The sequence below is a fragment of the Sinocyclocheilus rhinocerous genome, unplaced genomic scaffold (genome assembly GCF_001515625.1).
Source record: "Sinocyclocheilus rhinocerous isolate Xijiao unplaced genomic scaffold, SAMN03320098_v1.1 scaffold461, whole genome shotgun sequence".
Classification (NCBI taxonomy): domain Eukaryota; kingdom Metazoa; phylum Chordata; class Actinopteri; order Cypriniformes; family Cyprinidae; genus Sinocyclocheilus; species Sinocyclocheilus rhinocerous.
The window spans coordinates 174,364-198,151 of NW_015624123.1; the positions used below are offsets into that span (position 1 = coordinate 174,364).

At 38.0% G+C, this 23,788-nt stretch overlaps 1 protein-coding gene across 1 annotated transcript in view; it reads left to right on the top strand.

The window, feature by feature from the left end:
* The first annotated feature begins 787 nt into the window (after positions 1 to 787).
* LOC107737980 (unconventional myosin-XV-like) overlaps positions 788 to 23,788 on the top strand; it is a 37,904-nt gene continuing 14,903 nt past the window's right edge. Inside the window, exons 1-32 of the mRNA XM_016549636.1 lie at positions 788 to 2,567; positions 3,805 to 3,911; positions 5,141 to 6,319; positions 7,126 to 7,208; positions 7,657 to 7,720; positions 7,991 to 8,100; positions 8,261 to 8,335; positions 8,848 to 8,938; positions 9,584 to 9,687; positions 9,895 to 9,958; positions 10,284 to 10,397; positions 10,496 to 10,657; positions 10,783 to 10,896; positions 15,153 to 15,211; positions 16,161 to 16,284; positions 16,399 to 16,494; positions 16,582 to 16,713; positions 16,813 to 16,938; positions 17,039 to 17,116; positions 17,201 to 17,355; positions 17,485 to 17,530; positions 17,618 to 17,742; positions 17,824 to 17,941; positions 18,495 to 18,670; positions 18,752 to 18,836; positions 19,133 to 19,214; positions 21,026 to 21,156; positions 21,302 to 21,397; positions 21,650 to 21,885; positions 21,969 to 22,147; positions 22,896 to 22,968; positions 23,216 to 23,407. Coding sequence (XP_016405122.1) covers positions 788 to 2,567; positions 3,805 to 3,911; positions 5,141 to 6,319; positions 7,126 to 7,208; positions 7,657 to 7,720; positions 7,991 to 8,100; positions 8,261 to 8,335; positions 8,848 to 8,938; positions 9,584 to 9,687; positions 9,895 to 9,958; positions 10,284 to 10,397; positions 10,496 to 10,657; positions 10,783 to 10,896; positions 15,153 to 15,211; positions 16,161 to 16,284; positions 16,399 to 16,494; positions 16,582 to 16,713; positions 16,813 to 16,938; positions 17,039 to 17,116; positions 17,201 to 17,355; positions 17,485 to 17,530; positions 17,618 to 17,742; positions 17,824 to 17,941; positions 18,495 to 18,670; positions 18,752 to 18,836; positions 19,133 to 19,214; positions 21,026 to 21,156; positions 21,302 to 21,397; positions 21,650 to 21,885; positions 21,969 to 22,147; positions 22,896 to 22,968; positions 23,216 to 23,407 — 6,356 coding nt within the window. The remainder of the gene's footprint in view (positions 2,568 to 3,804; positions 3,912 to 5,140; positions 6,320 to 7,125; positions 7,209 to 7,656; positions 7,721 to 7,990; positions 8,101 to 8,260; positions 8,336 to 8,847; positions 8,939 to 9,583; positions 9,688 to 9,894; positions 9,959 to 10,283; positions 10,398 to 10,495; positions 10,658 to 10,782; positions 10,897 to 15,152; positions 15,212 to 16,160; positions 16,285 to 16,398; positions 16,495 to 16,581; positions 16,714 to 16,812; positions 16,939 to 17,038; positions 17,117 to 17,200; positions 17,356 to 17,484; positions 17,531 to 17,617; positions 17,743 to 17,823; positions 17,942 to 18,494; positions 18,671 to 18,751; positions 18,837 to 19,132; positions 19,215 to 21,025; positions 21,157 to 21,301; positions 21,398 to 21,649; positions 21,886 to 21,968; positions 22,148 to 22,895; positions 22,969 to 23,215; positions 23,408 to 23,788) is intronic.

The window sequence follows — 23,788 nt, forward strand, 5'->3', positions numbered from 1 at the left end:
GGCACAACAATATAAAATTACAAGCTTTTTATTTGTTTGGTACTCTAATAATATTAAACATTTAACCCACCTCAGATGTGATGGAGGAGACAGTCCTCTTCGGTCAGTATCATTACCATACTTAGGTTCTATTTGGAAATGTCCTCAGACACATTTAGTAACAGCTCAGCCAACGTGCATTATTTATATAGGAATGAGCCAAACAGATAATGTTACCCTAAGTCCGTGTAGTTGATACATTTAAGGTGCCCTTCGCAACTATCACGGGGAGCCCTCGCATACTTTCAGACACATGCATCTGGAGCTCTTGAAGGACACTACCTGCAAAACTCAAGAGGACAAAAAGTGTAGCTGGAGTACTTTTCCCAAGGCATGAAAAAGCTTATAGCACATGACAAAAGGGATGCTGACATTCATGGATGCCTGTTTCGTCTGTGGGAAATCTCTTGCCAAAATTAGCACTACAGCCAAGGACACAACTCTGTTGGACATTTCTGAAATGTGAGGAATTCACCTGTAAGGTAGTGTCCTGAACAAAAGAGCTATCAGCATTTTGGCTTTTGTGTTAAGTGGAAATGCTTTTTCTTATACTCAAAAGACAAAATTAGACATATAATTAATAACTTTTTTTGTGATGTAAGTGATCTACTTGCACTTTATGCTCACTTACGCTATGCTGAAGCTGTATTACACATGGAACATTTGTATAACAGTTTGAGCTTTCTGTCATTGACCACCCATTTTTAGCACAGTGACATATATTGCATGATTTTTGGAGAAGGATAAAATGCCACCAAAGAAAGCAGACAAAGCTGCACCTAAGAAAGGTGCAAAGGGGGAAGCAAAAGAAGATACAAAGGCAGCAAAAGATGACAAGAAAGGGGGTAAGGGAGGCAAAGGGAAAGAGGATCCAAAGAAAGGAAAAGGAAAGGGCAAACAAGCTCCTAGTGAATCTGAGGAGGCCTCCGAGGTGGAAAGGAGTGAGGCTGAGGACAGTGAAGCAGTGGATGAAGAGGATGTGCAAAGTGAGGATGATGGTGGTAAAAAGGGAAAAGGAAAAGCTGCTCTGAAGGGAGCGTCCAAAGCTATGGCAGTAAAGGCTGTAGCTAAGCCAAAGCGTGGCCAGGCAGCAGAGGAAGGTGTTGATCCAAAAACTGGTAAGCGTGCCAATATTAAGGCTGCATCAAAAGCTGTGACAGGATTCCAACCTGAAGAGAAGAAGCCACAACTTCAGCTAGGTAAAATGAAGGACATAAACCTGAAAGGGGCCTCTTCAGCTATGATGGGCTTTGCTGTTCAGGGTCAGCAGGATGTTCAAAAGAAAGAGGATGCAAAAGCTCATTTAAAAGGTGCTTCTAAAGTTCTCACAGGTCTGACAGGAAAGTCCCCATTTTTTTCAAAACCTGCCCCAAAACAATCTAAAAAGCTAAAAAGCACATCTAGGCTTTTCATGGGACTATCTGGCAGCAAGAAGAAAAAAGGTATGACACCAAAGGCATTACAAAGTACATCAAAGTTGTTTTCAGGTTTCGGAAAGTCCAAAGCTACAGAAGATGACAAAAATAAAAAAGAGGAGGGTGGAAGAACACTCTTATTACTCAGTATTGGTGGAAAGGCGAATAAAAATGCAGCAGCCACCTCTGGACTGGGAGGCAAATTCAAAGGCTTTTTTGGTAAAAAGAAAACTGGAGCTGCACAATTCAAGAGTAAAGGATGGGCTCTGGGGAAGATAGCAGGAGCAGCAAACTGGCTAACTAACAAATTCATCTCATCCAAAGCATCTAGACGACTAGGTCGCTCTGTTCGTTATGACAGGTCAAGTGTGGGGCAATATCACGGCTATCAGAATGGAGGTTATGAATATGATGAGGGTGAGTTCAGCTATGAGGAAGATGACTATGTTCAAAGCAGTTATAGCAGAAATAATCCCCGGGGACGATATAGAAGCAGAAATCATGACAGCTATGGTCAGGGGCGCTATAGAGGACCACATCAGTATAACTACTTTGAAGATGACCAGGAGTATTATGATTATCCTGAAGATGAGTATGGATTCTATGATGAGGAGAACGAATACTATGATCCAGTGTATGAGGATGAGTATGGAAATGAGTATCTTGATGAAGATTATTATGATCAGTATCAGTATGATGGAAGACAACCTTATGGTTATTATGATGATGATAGAATGGACTATGGTTACAGGCACCAGAGAATCGATGAATTTGGATACCCTGTTGATGGTATGGAATACTATGATGAAATGGGTTATGCGATGGAAGATGAATTTGGCTACCTTGGTAATGATGTGGAATATTATGACTATGGATACTATCCAGAACAGTTTGACTATTATGGTGATCAGCAAAACTATTATAGTCACTATGATGGTGTTTCAGATGCCTACATGATGTATCCAGGTTATCAAAATGCATACAATCAAAACCAGTACATGTACAGTGGAGAAACCGCTGCGGTTTACATTGACCCTCAGATGGCTGTTAACCAGCCATTTATGTACACGGTGGAGGACGTCATGGAACCAACAGAACCCTCAGAAATGTACGGTAATGAATATGTTCAAATACCAACTGAGGGAATATTGACTGAGGATTCATTCAGATTTCCAAGACCACAAGTAAAACTGTTTGGAAAAGAAAAACTTGAAATTTCAAGTCCAGTTTTTCAGATTCCCAGGAGTGATCTTGAGATGATTCCAGACCAATTTGAACACCAGCCACTTGTTTCACCTATGAGCTTTCCTCTATATATTCCACAGCAACCGGAAGCTGTACAAAGGTCATTATCTCCCATCCCTATATTAATTCAACAAGGACAAGCACCAATTATACCGCTTAGTAGTCCCATTTTAACCCGATCACCCCAAATACCATCCTCGCCTGTTCTTCAAGCAAGACCTTTTTCGTATCCAATGCCAGTGTCACCTGTCCTAAGTAGACATTCTTTTGGACCTGTTGGACCCATACCACTCTCAACACCAGCATCTCCAGTTCTGTCCGCAAGGAGATTCGATCCAACTATGGGTGATCCAGTCTCTCCCCATTTAGTCTATTCAGATCCCATGTTTCAGAGACTTGATTTTCCACATGAAAATGTCCAACCAATAACAATGAGACAATTTAATCATCTCCCATCACCACAGCTTTCCTTAAGACAAAGCAATTTTTCAACTCAAAGCAGCCCTATACCTCGCCAAAGATCTGATATGTATGAGGAAATGAGTCCGAGGTTCTCACAAAGGCAGTCTAGAATGTTTGGCCCACCATCATACAATAATAATGCACAAAGGCAGTTCTCTCCTATTCAAAGGAGAAAATTTAGCCCCCCTTCTTCTCCACAACCATCCAGAAGAGCACCATCACCATTAGCTTCTTTAAGGGGAAAATCTCCAACCCCACAGAGAAAGCCATTTGGTTCTAGAGCACCATCCCCTCTTGTTAATGGAAGAGAGAGTCCTCCAATGTCTCCACGAGGCTCAATGAGAAGAAGAAGTCCTCCTTCTTCACCTAGAGCAACCCTGAGGCAAAGTGCTAGTCCTACCCCTCCAATAAAATCTCGTTTCAGGCCAATTGGTAGAAGCAATCAGGAGTCTTTCATGTCATCAAGATCTATGAGGAAAAGCTCTCTTTCACCACAACCATCATTACGGAGGAGGAGCCCTCCACTGTCTCCAACAATAGGCCAACAATCACCAGAGGAGCGCTCTCCATACCCACGCCGCAGAGCCACATCTCCCATCCAAAGACCCCTATCTCCAAGACCAATATCTCCTTTTGCTTCTAGACCTCAGAGACCTCTTTCACCATCACCATCAGTGTTTTCTGGCAGAATTCAACATGACCCACAACATCTGCCTACTCGTTCATCCACACGTAGATTCAGAGGATTTGGTGGGAACAAAGTGCCAATGGGAACAGTTAAGCCATCTCCTGTCAATCCAATTTTTCAAAGAAAAGGTCATCATGGTACTCCTCAAATGCAAAATGTTGCTCCATTCAGATCTTCCATCCATAATGCATCCATGGGTTCAGGAGCTTTGAATCAAAGTGCTAGATCCTCCCCCATCATGTTGGCAAGACAAGGTTCCAGACCAGCAGGGTTTCAAGACTCAAAGAGATTCTTTCTACCTGGAACACCAAATCCACAAAGAGGTTTTCATAGACCTGTTGGGAGAGGGCGTCCTGTTGTGAGAGTACCAATAAGTCCTGTTCCTCTCGGGCAATCAATAAGAGGCCAGAGCCATCCTCTTTTAATGAATGCTCAACCACCTTTTCCTCAACAGTTTCCAGTAAAACAGCCAGGAGTACCTTCACCACAACTCTCTGTGAGACATTTTCCAACCCCATGCCCATCACCTCAACTTTCAATGAGAGCTGGTTCACCAATGTCTGTACGATCACCATCGCCGATCCTCTCATCCTCTATACAGAGGAATGCTCTACATAATGAATTAATCAATCGTGCCTCACTCAGATCACAATTTCCATCGAGTATCACTCCTCAGCCTCAAGTAATAACTGAATTTGCCCAGACAGTTCAACGAGGGTCATCTCCTCTACTAACAAATGCTTTACAGAACCCAAATCTTGCTGCTGCTTCATTCAGTTCACCTCTTCCCAGGTTTAAATCCCCAATGTCGCAGATCAACCAAAATTTATCTCAGAGCTCTTCTCCAGCCTTAACAAATGCATTGCAAAATCCACTTCTCCGTAATGCCACTTACCGCTCACCTCTACAAATGTCTGCATCTCCTCATTCTATAGTGGCACCTCAAGAGGTTCAAGTGACCAGTCCGATTTCTTCTCCAATGCTCTCTAATGCATTGCAAAACCCTTACCTACGTAATGCGTCTCTCACTTCCCCACTGCAAAGAAGCACATCTCCTTATTCTTCTGCAGCTGCTCAGCAGGAACCGCAAAACATTTTGCAGTCATCTTCAGCGCTAACCAATGCACTAAAAAATCCTCAGTTACGCAGTGCCTCATACATCTCTCCTCTTCAGCGGAATACATCATTATATGCTCCAGTGATGTCACAACCCGAACAGCAAGCATCAGTATTATCAAATGCACTTAAGAATCCTAACTTAAGAAATGCATCCTATTCCTCTCCTTTACAGAGAAATCCTACTCCTTTCCAGCAAGCACATGATTATTCCTCCCCTTTGTCAAATGCATTAAAGAATCCAAACCTTCAAGGTGCCTCCTTTCGACTACCTGATACATCAATAATATCTAGGAATTTCGGAGGCCAAAAAGAGGAGACTACTACATCTGTTCTGTCAAATGCTTTGCAAAACCCTAGTCTCCGGAAAGCAACTTACAGGCTCCCAGATGGTACAATAATATCAAGAAATGAGCCAGCACAACCAGCTCCATCTTCTTTACTGTTATCCAATGCTCTTCAGAATCCTAACATTCGAAAAGCAAGTTACAGGCTTCCCGATGGAACACTTGTATCCACTAGCACTGATGAAGCCGCGGACACAACCAATTCCTCACCATACCTGGGAAGTGCTCTGCAGAATATTAACCTACGTAAAGCATCTTATAAACTACCTGATGGCTCTCTCTTTTCTCGAAACCAACCAGCAGAACAGTCATCCTCTCCATGTCTTTCAAGTGCTCTTCTAAATTCAAACCTTCGTAAAGCTTCCTACAGACTTCCTGATGGAACCCTTTTGACTAAGAGCTCTGAACAAGAACCAGAGAAGTCAATTTCATCTAATTTGTCAAGTGCACTACAAAATGTTGGTAAGGCCAACTATCGCTTACCTAGTACCTCTGGCCTGTTTACAAAACAAGAGCAAGCTCCCCCTTCAATGTTGTCCAGTGCCCTTCAGAACCAAAACCTTCGTAAAGCATCTTACAGATTGCCTGATGGATCAATCGTGACAAGAGGTCAACCAGCTCAAAGTGAATCTCCCACATCACCCTTTCTGGGAAATGCCTTGACGAACATTAACTTACGTAAAGCATCCTACAAGTTGCCGTCAACACTGGGACGTTCTCCAGAGGACCCAAGGTACGCAGTAGTGACCCCTCAGATTCAGGGCCAGTCTGGTGAACACTGGGCTCAAAATCAAATACTAGATCTTCATGAGCCAGATGATGTCTGGTCTTCAGAAAGAGTCCTCCCTCATCATACTGTTCAGAACCTCACAAAATGGTCCATGTATAGGGATGAAGAACTGGAGAATTTTGTCATCCCTGTGTTTCCTGGCCAAGAGACAGATAGCACAGAACCTGCATGGCTACCAGATAGAGAAGGTGAACCTCAAGGGAACTGGTATGACAAGGTAACATAACTGGCATATAGTTGCTGTATATAAGAAACCGTTGCTTAGTTTTTTTGTTGCTATCTAGACTTTACCTGTGAAATTGTTGTACACTAGAAATAAATACACTAGAAAAATATCTGTGCCACTAAAATGATGCTATAGTATGACTGATTTGAAGCTTCAGATTAAATGATTAGATTAGAAAGATTGAAATTTAGGTTTAAAACTATGGGTCAAAAATAATGCCAGGCAATGTCAAATATCAAACGAAAATATTATGACTTGTTTATTTAGCGGATATTAGGTAATATAGACTATGGATGGCTGCATGGATTAGATGGATGGATATTTTTTTATATAAATAATCAACATAAAATATAAATGACTGGGCAAACTCAAAACAAGCCACAATGCAGCAAAATATACCTGCCACGCCAGCTATATTACAACAGCATACAGTTATCATTTCAACAGACCTTAGTCAGAGTAGCAGCATATTACATTTTTTGACAGGAATGAAAACAAAGCTGCGAGAGACAGAAATACAGTGTGTTCAATTGATTGTGCATGCCAGTTGCTGATGAAATATCTTACAAAAAATCTTTCAGTAGAAAAAAACTCAATGAATCCATGCATGCCCTTGCAAAGACTATGAAACTTGTAAGCCTATACCTCACAGCTTTATTTTCATCTTTGTAAATTCAATATGACATCGACCCTGACTAATGTCTGTAAGGAAATATAGTATGAAATATTGGCCTTATATCATGATTGGTTTACACATTGTTTACCCAATATTTTTCTTTTACTGGAATGCTTTTTAGATGTACTCAATTCGAAGTCTGCCCACAATGCTGTACCGTGAATGTACAGAGGAGGATGGCTTTGAGGACATGACACAGCTTGAGTATGAAATTACTGAATAAGATAAATGCTATTTAACTATACACAAACTCACACACACACACACACAGGTTTGTTTTTGTGAAAAGTGGGGACATCCCATAGGCGTAATGGTTTTTCTACTGTACAGACCGTATATTCTATTGCCCTACACCAACCCTACCCCTAAACCTACCCCTCACAGGAAGCTTTGTGCTATTTCAGATTTTCAATACACTCCATTCTGTGTGATTTATATGCGTTTTGAAAAGTGGGGACATGGGGTAATGTCCTGAAAAGTCACTTTCTCCTTGTAATACCTATGTCATACCCTTGTCATTATACAAATTTATGTCCTCATTTGTCACAAAAACGCGCGCGCACACACACACACACACAGTATATATGATAACTGAAATTTTGTGCTCAAATTTAAAAGAAAATGCTTTCGTAAAGAATAAATCTCTTTCCAGGGAGCTGCACGAAGGTGCTGTGTTACTGAATTTGAAGAAAAGGTTTGAAAGCAATTTGATATATGTAAGTAAATTGCAAAGTCCACTGCATATTTGCATATCTTAGTTATAAAGAAACGCATCAATTTACTACTGTTTCTTTAGAACTAAAAAGTATGTATTTTAAAACCACTGGTTAAATAAAATGAAAATGCTATTATACTGTAAAATGTCCATTGCTAAAAATGTTGTGAACTTTAAAATGAATAAAATTCTAATAAAATTCTAATTAAATTAATTTAATGAACTGTTATCAAAAACAGATTATGAACAAATAATTTTGTTTTCCTCCAAGACTTACATTGGAAGCATCCTGGTGTCTGTTAACCCATACAAGATGTTCAACATCTATGGAACAGACATGGTTCTGCAACACAAAGGACATGCGCTTGGAGAGAATCCTCCGTAAGTTCATTCATTCATTCACAATATTAATTGAACAAATTAATTCATTTATATTTTTTGCACCACTTTTATAAAATGAAATTTCTTATCAATGCAAGGCTAATTCCTTATATTGTACTTTTTTTCTTTAATGTTTTGTGCTTCTCCATTGTGTCTGCAGACATCTATTTGCTATTGCAAATGCCTCATACACAAAAATGTTGGATGCCAAAGAAAACCAGTGCATTATTATCAGGTAGGATTTAGGTACACATTTGATTACCTCACAGAATGTACCGGTAAGTTTACACTGTTCAACTAACCTAACTGGTATGGAAAGATCAAATAAAGGAATTGTCAGAATTCAAATAGCTGATCTTTGTCCTGTCACCTCAAGTAGTCTTTTACACTGATGGAACCATCAGTGTCAGTTCTACTTGACACAACTGATCGCCTGGAACACTTTAAACCTAGCTCTGACGGAGATAGCTGTAAGGAAAGACTACTGATGTCTAGGCCATGATTGCACCAGCAGATCATGTCTCTGTGAAATGCACCCATGGCTGTTCAGAGTAGCTGGAACGACAGTCAAACTCAAGCATTCGATTTCACCTCTGTCTGTCTGTCCTAGCTCATTACTTAAGTGCATAGCAAAAGACAAGGAAATCGGTTCCTCACGTGCCAATTTAAAGTGCAATTAAGTAGTTAAACTGGTAATTTAGGGGGTTACAGTCACCATGTGGTTTAAATGTGCTTATTGCCTTTCAGTGGGGAGAGTGGCTCTGGTAAAACAGAGACCACAAAGCTAGTTCTCCGGTACTTAGCCGCAATACATCACAAACAGAACATCACACAGCAGGTATGAGTTAAGCTTAAAAACTTATTTAAAACTATTAAAACTGTTTATATACAATTTATAACTCATCTTTTTCTTATATTTTACTTTTATGCAACAATACAGATTGAGGTATTGTACTTCTGTATGGCCTTCTGTTGTTTGTACCCTATATGTCGCATGGGTTGTTGCACTTTGTGACATGCAACGTGCAAATGTCATAGAGTATTAAAAAAGGATTAAAAATGTAACAGAAGTGATGAATCATTTATAGAAATTTAAGTAAAAGGACAACACAACAGCAAAAAGTGTGTTGTCCATATTGTTCAAGTGATCATATGCACATTTTGCTATATAGAAACAGTAAATATTAAGACTTGTCAAAGATTGTATCTTTTAAAAAGTGTATTTTGTCTTATTGCACTAGCAGATTTTTTGACGTTATAAACAAGCTCAAAATATCCCCAGAATGCAGTAATACAATATACACTCACATTCAAGATATAATCTCATGTCTCATGCAGTGTTGCTCTTTTAAGTAAATGTATCTAGTTTTAAGTATTTTAGATAGTTTAACAGGAATTAACAGGATAGTACTTTGCAGTGTTGTACAAATTACAGCAGTTTATTGCTACATCCTTCACACAGTTATGTATTTATGGCGTACAGATTCTTGAAGCAACTCCTCTTTTAGAGTCTTTTGGAAATGCCAAAACCGTACGGAACGATAACTCCAGTCGATTTGGGAAATACATGGAAATATTTATGGAAGAGTAAGTTCATCAATATCAAGTCTCTTTACTGTGTTATGGATACACCTAAGAGGAAGCACTTCTTTGGAGTGCCTTTACAGCTGAAAGAGGATAACAGGGTCAAGATTAACATGAGGCCAGTTAAAATGCCTATATGTTGGTGTACATGGGTTAAGTTACAAATTACATATTAGCCTAATGCTTGTCTGATTTTCCTGCTTCAAACAGAGGGGTAATCAGCGGTGCCATAACCTCACAGTATCTACTTGAAAAGTCCAGGATTGTGTTTCAGGTATTCTTCATAATGCTCTTATGGACATTTAAAAGTTCATCATTCAATAAACCAATGGACCTTTTTCACATTTCCGGGTTTCTCAGCAGCGGAAGTCGTCATAGTTGGGCTAACTTGAATAGCAGTGAATGGAAGAGTACCACAAATATATTTTTTGAATTCCCATTTGCTCAAATAGCAAAAGAAAAACTCCACGATAGTGTTTTCATGAATTTCAATAAAAGGAAAAAAATTGAGAGAGACTGATACACAGTCTTGTGAAAAGGGTCCATTCGTTGCAGAAATCTGAAATGTTAATTTCATAATGTTAATTTTTATCTCTTAGGCCAAAGATGAAAGAAACTATCACATTTTTTATGAGATGCTTGCTGGCCTTCCTTCACAGCAGAAACGGTCTTTATACCTTCAAGACGCAGAGACGTATTATTACCTCAATCAAGTGAGGCCAGATCATTATAGCAATAAAAGCCTCAAAAATTCAAAAGCGCTGCTGTTTGACTGCTTTTCTCTTTCATGGACGCTCTTTTTGGTTGCAAGGGTGGAGACTGTGAGATTGTTGGCAAAAATGATGGGGAGGACTTCCGCAGGCTCCTCAGCGCCATGGAAATACTTCACTTCAGTGCCGAAGACCAGAGCGGTATCTTCAGGATCCTGTCTTCCATCCTCCACTTAGGAAATGTCTTCTTTGAGAGATATGAGGTACAATGAATCTCAATCTAATGCATCCTGCTCACTTGGATTTCCCTCATGTTGCTGTGTTATGATGCTCTTTTTCAGTGGTGCCATGAATTAAGTTGAATTTTTTTGACTCTATATCTTGGCAGACTGAATCTCAGGAAGTTGCATCAGTTGTGAGTGCTCAGGAGATCCGAGTGGTGGCTGAAATTCTACAGATTTCCCCAGAGGGTCTACAGAAGTCCATTACTTTCAAAGTCACGGTAAGAAAAAACCTGCTTGGTAATGGATTCAATACTAAACAAAACATTATCACCCGTTACATAACACAGATGTTAGTTTCTATTTTTGGATTTTGATATCCATTCATCCTTGTCACTAAAAAACTGATGTAAAGGTTTGAACGCTATTTGACATACTGTATGTAAATTGCAAAATCCAATGCATAATAATATCTCTTATGTATAAAGAAACATATGAATGTAATATACTGTATATGTGTTTCTTTAGAACTACGAAGTATGTATTTTGAAACCACTGGTTTAATAAAATGAAAATGCTATTACCGGTATACTGTAAATATTTTATTACTAAGAATTTTATGTGAAAAAAATAAATTACATTCTAATTAAATTAATTACATTAATGAACTGTTATCAAAAGTTGATAATAAACTTTTGTTTCATTTCAAGACTTGCAATGTCAGTAATAAAACAAAAAACAAAACAAATAAATGATCCAAAACGCACATTTAACCACTTTTACATTTATTTACCCATGTCAAATCCGTGTATCATTCGATCATTCGTTTTTTTATTTAATATTGAAAGTAGAAAAATGAGAAAACGGCTTCTTTTTCGTTTTTTTGTTCCAAAAAACTTTCAAAAATTTTCATGCTGTTAGAGTTATATAATGTAGTTTTGTGTTTTTATCAAAATTTATTATAATTGATATCTCAAAAGGATATGCACTTGTGCGCAGCGTGAGCACTGCAAGTTCTGCAACGCAAGATTTTCATAAAATATAATAACTTGCCATTTCGGTTTGTTTCTTTTCACACTATAGAAATACTATAGTATCATTCGATCATTCGTTTTTTGATTTAATATTGAAAGTAGAAAAATGAGAAAACGGCTTCTTTTTCGTTTTTTTGTTCCAAAAAACTTTCAAAAATTTTCATTTTTCGTTCATGGGTGGAAAAATTAATAAGCAGCTTGAATATTCGATTTCTACACGTGGGCGGGAATTAAACGCCCCTTTCTGCTGATTGGTCAGCGAAGATCAAACCGTGCCTTCATCAGTTCTTCCGCAGTATCACGCAGCAGAATAATAGTCCTCCACTGCTGCAGTTGTATGGATTCTTAACGCATTTATTGCAACTACATTTAATATTTTTTTCATCAAACAAACAGGCTAATGAATAGCTCGACACAACTCATACTTCTCGTTTTTCATTTTTTGGAAAAAACAAAAAAACGAAAAAGGAGCTGTTTTCTCATTTTTCTACTTTCAATATTAAATCAAAAAACGAACTGTTTTAACTGAAAGAAACTTGCACTGACTGATCTTAAAATCAGTTTCATTGTTATGTATCAAGATGCACACCAGTAGTGTGTTTATCTAAGGCATGTTTATAAAAGCTACTTAAATGTCCTAATTGAACTAGTGCTGTCAAATGATTAATCGCGATTAATCGCATCCAAAATAAAAGTTTGAACTATGTCCTAATCCTGGTTTAACCTAAGCCCTGTCTGTGAAACCGATCCTAAATATTGTTGCAGCCACTGCATATTGTGTTTCACATGAACTGGCACTGTTTGAGATAGACTGTACTCGAGGATATTAACAGGAAGAGTCAGTGACTCAGCTCTAGACCTTACATGACCTCCAGGCAGACCTTACGTCAAGGTCCCATACCAAGTATCAACATACTGTTAGTAAAGGATTTATCATTACATCATTTTTTTCTTGGAAACAAAACCATCCAAATGCCAAGACTGTTCAATTAGATAGCAACCACAAGACACCAAGAGAAAGCCGCGAATGGTGCGTATAAGCCCCAAATCCCTCAGATAGTATAACGTGCCAAGTTGATTATGCAGGCCATATCATTGTGGTTACCGTGTAACCCAGTCAGGGAAAACCCTGTGCAGAAACAGACAAGGGGCCCTTAAGCCATATCAGCCTCACATCATAGACTGTGTAACAGTCCTGTGTGTAACAAATACCATCCAAACCTCTGCAGGGGTGCCACCAAGAGGTCTGACGCAGTATTAACCCTGCCTAACCAGTCCACCACAAACACAATCAGCTTAGTGCTTGTACAGGAATTACAGCATCTCCAAAACCTAAAAGTCTGTTTTACTGTGAATACACTGTGATCAAAAGGGCTGCATAACAAAGTTTTACTTTCTAGAGTGCAACAGTGCTCACCCACTTTTTCAGCAGACTTAGTTTCAGAAATATTTTTCCCATTCATTTTTCCCCCATAGGGATTTTAAATAAGGCTTTGTTATAGTTACATAAGTTACATTGTTTAAAGTTACAAGCCAGGAAACAAGCCGTGAATTACAACATAACAACAATTATAACATAAACTTTGTTTTGAAGCAAAAAAAAAAAAGTGTTAAAATTGGACAAAAAGACAAAAGTATGGGACTGTAGTACATAGCTTTGATGAAGAAAAAATACAATCCCTTGAAGCATTGTGAATGACATAATCAAATCAAAAACTACGAAGAATCAAAAATTGATTCAAAGATAAAGAATATGTTTTACATTCATAGCAAAATATGCATGTTATGCATACAAAGATTTGCTTGTCATGATTCTCTGAAATTTCTCTGAAGAATCATGGGTAATGTTGTTTTTCACCAGAAATTCTGCTGTTGATCATGATTATTTAAATTTATGTTGAAATAATGTGGGCTAAAGGCTTTAACAAAAGCATGTACTATTGATTACCAACCTTGTAGGTCTTAGAATGTCTGTCTTTAAATGTTTTTAAGTTATCAATCACAGTAAATTCCCCTATGAAGAAAATACATGGAATTTTTACTTCTGGAACCCCACTCTATAAATAACATGTTAGTATAGATCTAGTAGTTATGGTATTGACCAACAGGGGCTAACTCAACCATGCTAACTAGCCAAACCTTGACCTTCTGCATTAGACAAACCTGCCTTAAAATCATACCACTGAGCCAATGACATTGTCATGCTGATCGAGATCCTCAGGCAAAACAAACAATGTTATGACAAAGACATTGTGAATGAGGGATGGACGAAAAAATGTGGCTGTTTACATAAGATGATAAGATGACAGAAAGCAGCTATAATTACATGCTACATATATATGCTCCTATTTCTGTCTAATTATTTATATCAATTCATGACAAGACATGGCCCATAGTAAAATCTCTCAGATGTGTCAGTTAAAACAAATAGAGAGCATATTTAAATGACCGTTCCTATTCAAACCTGAGATATGTTTTAAACTATCCAAATTTCCACACCAACAAAAGGAAAAGTCTTTAAAGTTCCAGCATTCCTTATCCAGTATAGGTTCTGGAAATTAAGGAGCATCCAGGGTTTTTTAAAAAACAAGTTGTTTTCTTATGAACTCCATATATTTTCCATCTGAGGTATCTAGAGTTGATTCCTCAACCTTCTTCTGATGTAGACCATCAGCATATCCGTATTTTGTTTCAGCATCTTTCCTCACATCAGAGCCACATCAGTTCCTGATTTCAGATGTATCATCAAAAAACCTTTCATGTGATCCTTCACACAGCATCTTGTTTCAGATCAGCCTTTGTCTCAGTTGGTCTTGGATAGAGCCAGTGCTCATCAATGTTCACAGTCCCATTTCCATGTTGAAATGTGCTAAGTCATTTGGACTACTACTCATGGCTGCTACTGTGACACCTCTGAGGGCTCTTAAAGTAATTTAGCTAATTCTTTTCATTAGAGAAACAGGTACTACCTATGTAACAGAAGGGGGCCATACTCAAAGTCATTTCGCTTTGTCCAACTGAATTGCACGGTGATCTCATGCTACCAGGCTTTTCTTATCTGATGAAACCATTAAAGCCCTGCTTTCAGACATCGACACCAGAATTGTATCCTGCTAAGAGACAGATATATCCAAGTAAAGTGAACGAGAAGGGGAATTCTTCTACCACAACATTAACTATTTAAGGAAAGATTTTTTATTTAAAGGCCTTAATGTCATCAGTTGAAAGGGATTAGTATCGTCTTGCCACAGATGCAGAGGTGTGTTTACATCTACCGACACTAGCGCTGTAGGCTGCTCCTCTTAAAGGCCATATCAATTTCACCTGCCTACTGATAGTGCCTTAGCAACATTTCATCTCAAAGAGATCAGCAACATTTGAATAAAGCTGGTTTCCAATGAAAGTGGCGTCTTTTAATATAACAGAACATGTAAGTTTACTCCTTTCAGAAACTTTGCTACAAGTATTTCTGATTATTCTGTACTTTTTTTTTTTTTTTACAGGAAACAATGAGGGAAAAGATCTTCACCCCCTTGACTGTTGAGAGTGCAATTGATGCCAGGTAGAAAAACTGCAATGCATTTCTATATGCTAGCCTAGACATTCTTACTTGCCATAAATAAAATATTGTTATATTTATTTATTTACTTATTATTTATTTATTAGTTGTATATTATCTAAAGCTTCAGCCAAGAAAAAACAGTCCTTACATATTAAACAATCGGCTTTATAATGATTTTACAACTTCTGCCAGTCATGGAATAAGCCACGCCCCTCTTTCCATAACCCGCCATGGCGTATCCGTGGTGCAGTGTTGCCAAGTCCACGGTTTTCCCGCGGAATTGGGCTACTTTAACACTGTTGCCGCGGGTTGTTTTTCATGTCCACGGGTTGAAGCGACCCCAATAATGTTATATTTAACCCCTGGAATGTGAATTTTACCAGGGGAACCCTGCCAAAAAAAAAATTTGTATTTTACCCCCCGAACGCGTAGACCCCCAAATGATTGACAGGCAGAAATCCCTCCACAAGCCTTCTGATTGGCTACATGAGACTATAGGGCCATCACAGATAGCGTCTCGTGATATGACATGATCCTATTTGCTGAAAAATATAACTGACAGTTATGTTTTTCAGGAAATAGTATCGTTTTCTGCATAAAATCACTTAAAGCAACTTTAAGTGAAGTTGTGTGTCAAGGCACACTTACTAAAATGAAAAAAAAATAAATAAATAATGCAATTTAGAGAAAAAAAGGGTTTAATAAATAATAAAGGGAATTAATGAATTAAAGGCTATGAAGAAATAAGAAATATGGAATTGAAAACCTGAGAGAGAGTACTGAACAGATGTATTAGTTTTAGCATCAGTGTCATTCAGGCAGACATTCAGAGAGCTTCATGCTTAGAGATGAAATTGAAAAACTGCATGTAGGGTTCTTCAGATTGTATTGTCTAACTACTGAGCACTGAGGTAATCAAATGATGGTAATTTTCCCTCTCAAACAACAGAGATGCTGTTGCCAAGATCCTGTATTCCCTTCTGTTCAGCTGGCTAACAGACAGAATAAATAGACAGGTTTATCCTCGGAATGAAGCACTTTCTATCTCCATCCTTGATATCTATGGATTTGAGGTATATGCTGCTGTAACTTGTTTGCTCGCCCCAGTAAAAGGGTTTGCTGATACTCTATGTTGCTGTAAAATTTGGATTTCGTTCGACTGAATTCCACTTTTTTGTGCTTTGTAGGACCTTACCTTCAACAGTTTTGAACAGCTTTGCATAAATTATGCAAATGAGTACCTTCAGTTTTTTTTCAACAGGGTCATTTTCAAAGAAGAACAAGTAAGCTGTCTTTATTCACTCTAATCCTCTGAGAACTGTAGATGAGTAAATTGCCTGTGAAAAATGATTTTCTTTTGAATATCCAAGGATGAATATAACAGAGAGCAAATCAGCTGGGAAGAGGTGCCTTTCTCTGACAACCAGGCCTGTATTGACCTCATTGCAGCAAAGCCACATGGGATACTCCGAATTCTTGATGACCAGAGCGGGTTTCCACAGGTGTCGTTTCTTCTTAATGTTCAGTGTTTATTTATTCATCACTACTAGTTTGCATCATTTGCATTTTAATTATCCTTCTTTTGAATGAATTTCCTCTAGGCTACAGACCATACCTTCCTTCAGAAATGCCACTATCATCATGGCAACAATCCACTGTATTCCAAGCCAAAAATGCCTCTCCCTGAGTTTACTATCAAGCATTATGCTGGGAAGGTCACTTATCAGGTGCATTTAAACTACTTGCCTTGAGCCATAGATTATTTGAATTATTCCCTAATAAAGTATTAGTGGAGGAATGGACCAAACTTTCTGTGATGCTTCACAGGTTCATAAATGTCTGGATAAGAATTACGATCAAGTTCGCCAGGATGTTCTTGACCTTTTTATTCAGAGCAAAAACAAGGTGAGAGAAATTATTTAGCTACCATTAGCTAGGAATTAAATGACCATAATAAACCTTATGAATCTTATCTCACTGTGGTTTTAGATGGTTGCATATCTCTTTATGAGTTATGCTGAGGCCCTCAACCAACAGAAATCTCATGTTGGGAAGAACAGCACAGTAACGCGGCGCCAGCAGGCCTCAACGGTGGCAGCCAAGTTCCAGCTATCCCTCATGGAGCTCATTGAAAAGATGGAGAGGTAGACCACCTAAACTGTGCAATGTGCATTACACTGTCTACATGAATCTCTTCTTGTTGTCTTTGATTGGCTCCAGACCCATGTAAGTTATTCATCACCAAGTACTTCCTTCTACTTTTGTACTGACAGAGCCAACCCATATTTTGTGAGGTGCATAAAGCCAAACCAAAACAAGGTAAGGAACAGCAGTCACAGAGGTATTAAGCTATTTGCATCTTGGCTGGAATTGAAATCGACTGAGAGAATGTGTGTAACCCTGCAGGAGCCTGGTGTGTTTGACATGGAGCTGGTTAGTGCCCAAATTAACTATTCGGGGATTTTGGAAACAATTCGAATCAGGAGAGAGGGTTATCCGATCAGAATGCCATTTGATGTCTTCCTTTTCAGGTAAGAGCTAGAGTTGTCAAAATAAAATGAGGCAGTTTGACTCAAATTGAATTAATTATTAAATTATCTGGTTGTGTTTAGATACAAGTCCCTGCTAGGCCTCAAACAGCCTCCTCCTGCCAATGGTGAAAACTGTGTCATCATGTTGAGGAAGCTTTGTCCTGTTAGACCAGGAGCATTTCAAGTTGGTGTCACCAAGGTGAGCATGATTCTGATAAGCACACTTGTTACTATTCACCTAGTCTCAGCTGCATCTGAAATCGCATACTTCCCTAGTGCTATATAGTAGGCTTAAAACTGTATTTGAAAAGAGTAGTGTGTCCGATTTCACAGTGTTCATAAAACACTGGGCGAAAAGTACCTGGATGACTTACTATTTCTGGTGAGATTCCGAAGTGCACATCTGATGGACACTTTAACATCCCATGAGGCCATGGTAGATGAGTTATATGAATGTCAATGAAGCAACATAACTGACACTGGTAGGTCACATGACAATGACAACATGACAGATGAAGTGTGTCTGGATGTCATTCACACTACACATATTCAGAACATATTTTTTAACAGTTGTAAAGTACGTACTAATTCAGAATAAGTACCTACTCAGAAGGGATGCCATTTTGGACAGACCACCCGCAGGTAGTTCTTGGCAAGGTATTTTACAATGTGCACCAGACTGAAAGGTCTGGTTATATGAGGCTACTCTACATGTCTTTGTTTTTTTGCACATTGCAAATTTTGTTTGTTAGTTGTTCGTGAAAGAGGACATATACTTTCTGTTGGAGAGCAAGAGGGACAGAGTAAGGCATGTAGCTGCCCTGACTCTGCAGCGTTATGTCAGGATGTTCTTTGTGAGAAAACGTTATATGGCCTTCCGCATGAAGATCATACGCCTGCAGGCCCACTGCCGAGGCTTTCTCACAAGGTACAAACTATATCATTTATCACTCAAAATGCTTAGGGCTGCCCCTTTTGTAAAAATATTATTTTTTAATGCTTTGCACAGGAAACGGTATGTGAAAATGAGAGCTAGCCTGGTGAAATTCCGCTCTCTGATCCATATGTACGTTGATCGCAAGAGATACATCAAGGTAAGAACAATGCAGTTTTAGTACGTAGTGATCAGGCTGAGCAGCAATCCCACATTTATTAATTTGACTTCTTTCTCTTTTGTTTTAGCTGAGATATGAGGCCAGGAGAAAGGCAGAAGAGGAGCAAAGGAGAATAGAAATGGTTATAATGACAATCACTGTCTAAATCGACCACATTTTACTGTATTTCTTATGCCTACAGTAAATCGGGGAAAATAGGCTAAAATTATTTTCATTGAAAAACTTATACTGATCAAAATCTGTTCTGAAAATTACACTATATATTTTATTTGCAGGAGCTGTCTAAACGGGAAGTGGTCAACGTCACTCATCTGGTCATTCCAGCTGAACTCGGAGCATTGCTGCAAGCAGCTGCCGGTACTGCATTTTCTCATGCTAAGATACATTAATATAATATATATTTAAAGAAATGATATTAAACTTTCTGTTTATCAAAGAATCCTAAAAATGTATCAAGGTTTCCACATAAAACATTAAACAGCACAAACTGTTTTCAACATTGATAATAATAAGAAATGTTTCTTTAGCATCAAATCAGCATGTTAGAATGATTTCTTAAAGAGCATGTGACTGTAAAGAATGGAGTAATGATGCTGAAAATTCAGCTTTGCCATCACATGATTAAATTGGAAATGGTTATAATGACAATCACTGTCTAAATCGACCACATTTTAGTGTATTTCTTATGCCTACAGTATATAGGGGAAAATAGGCTAAAATTATTTTCATTGAAAAACTTATACTGATCTAAATCTGTTCTGAAAATTACACTATATATTTTATTTGCAGGAGCTGTCTAAACGGGAAGTGGTCAATGTCACTCATCTGGTCATTCCAGCTGAACTCGGAGCATTGCTGCAAGCAGCTGCCGGTACTGCATTTTCTCACGCTAAGATACATTAATATAATATATATTTAAAGAAATGATATTAAACTTTCTGTTTATCAAAGAATCCTAAAAATGTATCAAGGTTTCCACATAAAACATTAAACAGCACAAACTGTTTTCAACATTGATAATAATAAGAAATGTTTCTTTAGCATCAAATCAGCATGTTAGAATGATTTCTTAAAGAGCATGTGACTGTAAAGAATGGAGTAATGATGCTGAAAATTCAGCTTTGCCATCACATGATTAAATTGCATTTTAAAATGTATAAAAATAGAAACAGTTATTTTAAACTGTAATAATATTTCACAATTTTGCTGTTTTTACTGTATTTTAAAAAATCAAATAAACAGCTTTGTTGAGCATAAAAAATCTTACCGACCCCAAACTTACAGTACTGAACAGTAGTGTGCAGTGTTGGGAAGGTTACTTTGGAAATCTAATAGGTTACAGATTACAAGGTACCCTATTTAAAGTAAAATGTAATTTTAAGTGTTAGAAGTAGTGTAACTATTTCAATTACTTTATTAAAGTCATGTAACTGATTACATTTGATTACTTTTTGATTACTTTTCTAAATTTCTAATGAATATTTTCAACTGTTATTCATTTTCAAACATTTAAAGCAGTCAGGGTTAACCTTACAGTAACACTGAGTACTGTCAGACTTTCAAAATCCTTCATCACTAATTTTATAGCACAGCCACAACAAAATTAGACTTTAGCACCTATTTTTATTTGGAGATCCTTCTGAGGTTAAAATTATAACAAGATATAGTTTAATAGCTATGATACTGTTTTTGAAATTAAATCTTTGTACAGCTATGACAGGAAACGCCGACATCTAACAATGCCTTAGAAAAAAAAACAGTCAATCTAAAAAAATAAAGCATATACATACACCTAAACAGAAAATAAAACAGTTATTGAATAAGCATGTGTCTTAAACTCCTGAAACATTGGTGTCTCATATTTTAGAGCAGTCAATGCAATTTGGCATAGAAATCAATTAAATCTGTTTGTGTGTGTCTGTGCGAAAATATTCAGATGTAACCCCCTTTGTAATCGTTGACATTTTCATAAGTAACCGTAATTTAATAACCCATTTGTTTTGTCAGTAACTGTAACAGATTACAGTTACATTTATTTTGTAATTAAAATGTAATCTGGATTACGTAATCAGATTCCAAAAACTAAGTACTTGTAGTTAGATTATATTACACTTCCTGGTTCTTCTTTGAGCACTGCCTGTCTCACTTCTCACCTCTGTGTTTTTTAGGTGGCAGAGAGCTCCATTCTGATTGCTTGGCTTTAGTCCAGGCTCCCACAGTTCAGGTGGAGTCGCAGCTCACGCTACCTCTTGATATCAACAACTACACCATCTCCAAATTTATCCAGATTCACTTCAAAGTAAGACATGCCTAAGTAATATATTCCAAAATCACAAACAAGCTACAATAAGCAGACAGTTAACAAATAAGCAGATATTTTTTCTGGACTAACTAACTGGATTAACTTATAAACTGTATGTTTTTATATTTTTATGAATAAATAGGAGGCAAAGTTTGGAATGTTAACTGCACCTTTGAAGACACCACTAACCCACATTGATGACGATCTTACACATGACGCTCTAGATGTCTTTGTCATGGTACACTGCATTATATTTTGTCGAAGATTTTGCCATTGTCATCTATAATACATGCAATAAAGCTCGAATGTTAGTTCTGGAAGTGAAAATACCATTCATTTTCTCTATAGAGAAACAGATTTTTAACAATAACTTATGAACCTTTCAACACACACACCAACTATAAGCATGAGATTGTTATGTGCCTCTGCTGTAGCCACAAGTAAGAGTGATTTCAACTTTATTAGCATTGTTATTTCTTTCACTTTGTAGATCTTGAGGTTTATGGGTGACCCACATCTAAATGGTGCTCAGGAGAATTTATTTGGAAACTACATCATCCAGAAGGGGCTTACCATCCCTGGCTTGCGGGATGAAATCTTATGTCAAACTGCCAATCAGGTTTGGAGAAACACCAATCCAGATAACTCGGAGAGAGGCTGGCTGCTGCTGCTAGCCTGCCTGAGTGCCTTTGCACCATCAGCCAAAATGGAGAAATACCTTCTGAAGTAAGCAACACACCAATATTTACATTGAACATGTCACAAACTACATTTAAGCCTTCATTGCGTTTTGGCTTTGTATGTTTTAGGTTTGTCTCAGATCATGCCTATAATGGATTCAAAGCTGTTGGCCAACACAAGCTCATTCAAGCCATGCAAAAGTCCCTGTATGGACCGGAGACAGCGAGGACTTACCCATTGTCCCTTCTGGAATGGACAGCCAATAGGAAGAAAGCAAACATGGTTTTGCAAGTGCACTGTTTTGATGGTGTGTGTCAGTTTCACTTGCATTGTTTGAGTTTCTGCAACCTTGAATCAGTGTTGGCCAGTTAAAACCCTTATCAGTCAAGGTCTAATTCAGTTGCATTTAACTTTAAACCTTAACCAAACTTTAAGTCTTGTTGCACTATTGCTCTACATTTTTAAAAATTAATTTAAGTTAAATAAAACCTTGATTAACAAGTCCTTGATTGCCTCTAATTTCTGCCTAATTTAGTCTTTATTGGTGCAACCTACGCTCAATTTTACTTTTCAAATACACATTTCAGTATTAACCCCTGCTGAAAACAACAAATGAAACCAGCCTGTGGTGGTTGACTGGTTTTAGCTGGTGTTACAGCCCAGGTCATAGCTGATTTACAGTACCAGGCTGGTTTTAGACCACTTCTTTCGATGGTCAGGCTGAAAGACCAGCTGAAACCATAATATTTTGAGACACCCTTGTTTGAAATGAAAGAGATATGCACACTTATATAAGACAAACTCAATAGATAGCTTACGAAACAGTTATATAAAGCCCTGAAAGGCTCTTCCATCATCATAATCCCCTAAATCAGCCAGGCAGGTTCCTTTGTTTCTTAAAACCCTCTAGAGACAATTGTGTAAAGCGCATCTACAGTATTTCAGGTGATACCTGATCTGTAGTGATGTGCAGAATAGAGCAGTCATTTGTGTGTAGTCTTCACTCATACACGCCTGTCAAACCACAGCTCTTAAGCGTCATGTTGTATTGACAGGGACATCTTTCCTTTGCCCTGTGCACTCCTGGACGAGTGGGGAGGAGCTGGCTGGAGATATTCTACAGCATAGGTACACAAACTATCCTTATTATGTTCCATCTGTTGTTCCACTTTGCTCGGTTTCAGTCAGTGTAGGTGTTGTAATGTTACCATCTATTCATCACAAGGAGCTTTTTAATATGCTGTATGCCATGTCATTAGTGCATGGCTCTTTCTTTCGGGCATGTTGGGATATGTACAGTCTATAATGAGGCCTTCATTATCTCTGCCGTCTGTAATTTGCCTGAAATGAATAGTCTCATTAATTGGATCCGCAGGGGTGTGACGGAGGCCTGGAAGGGGTGTTCTGTTATCATGAAGGAGCACGGACAGTGGGCGGAGCTCGCAGGGCATGATTATGTAATGGACTTGATCGCAGACATGGAACTGATGAGAAATTTTCCCAAGCAAAAGTCCTACTTCATCATCTCCGCTGAGAGTCCCACCAGAACTAGGCCCAATGCCAGCCTGTCAGTATCTATATGATATGCTTGCATGCTTATTGTACTTCTGTTTACTTTAGAAATGGATTATGTATGCTAATTTGAGACATGATCATAAATATGAATTCTATTTTAATAGATCTGTTTTGCATGTAATTTAAAAGTGCATTAAATGTGAGTGTGTAATTTCTGTGGCATTAGTGGCTAACGACTAACAGTGCTTGAAAATGTTGTTTAGTGCCACTAGTTGCACAGAAATTACAAACTGCATGAAAAGTCAATATTTATATTATGAATATTTTAAATAATTTCTGTTAATGCTTTGCTAGCTGATTTGTCAGTCGTCTTGGACTTTATAATGACATCTAGTGGATGGCACTTCCTGCGAAAGCAAAGGTTTTTAGTTAC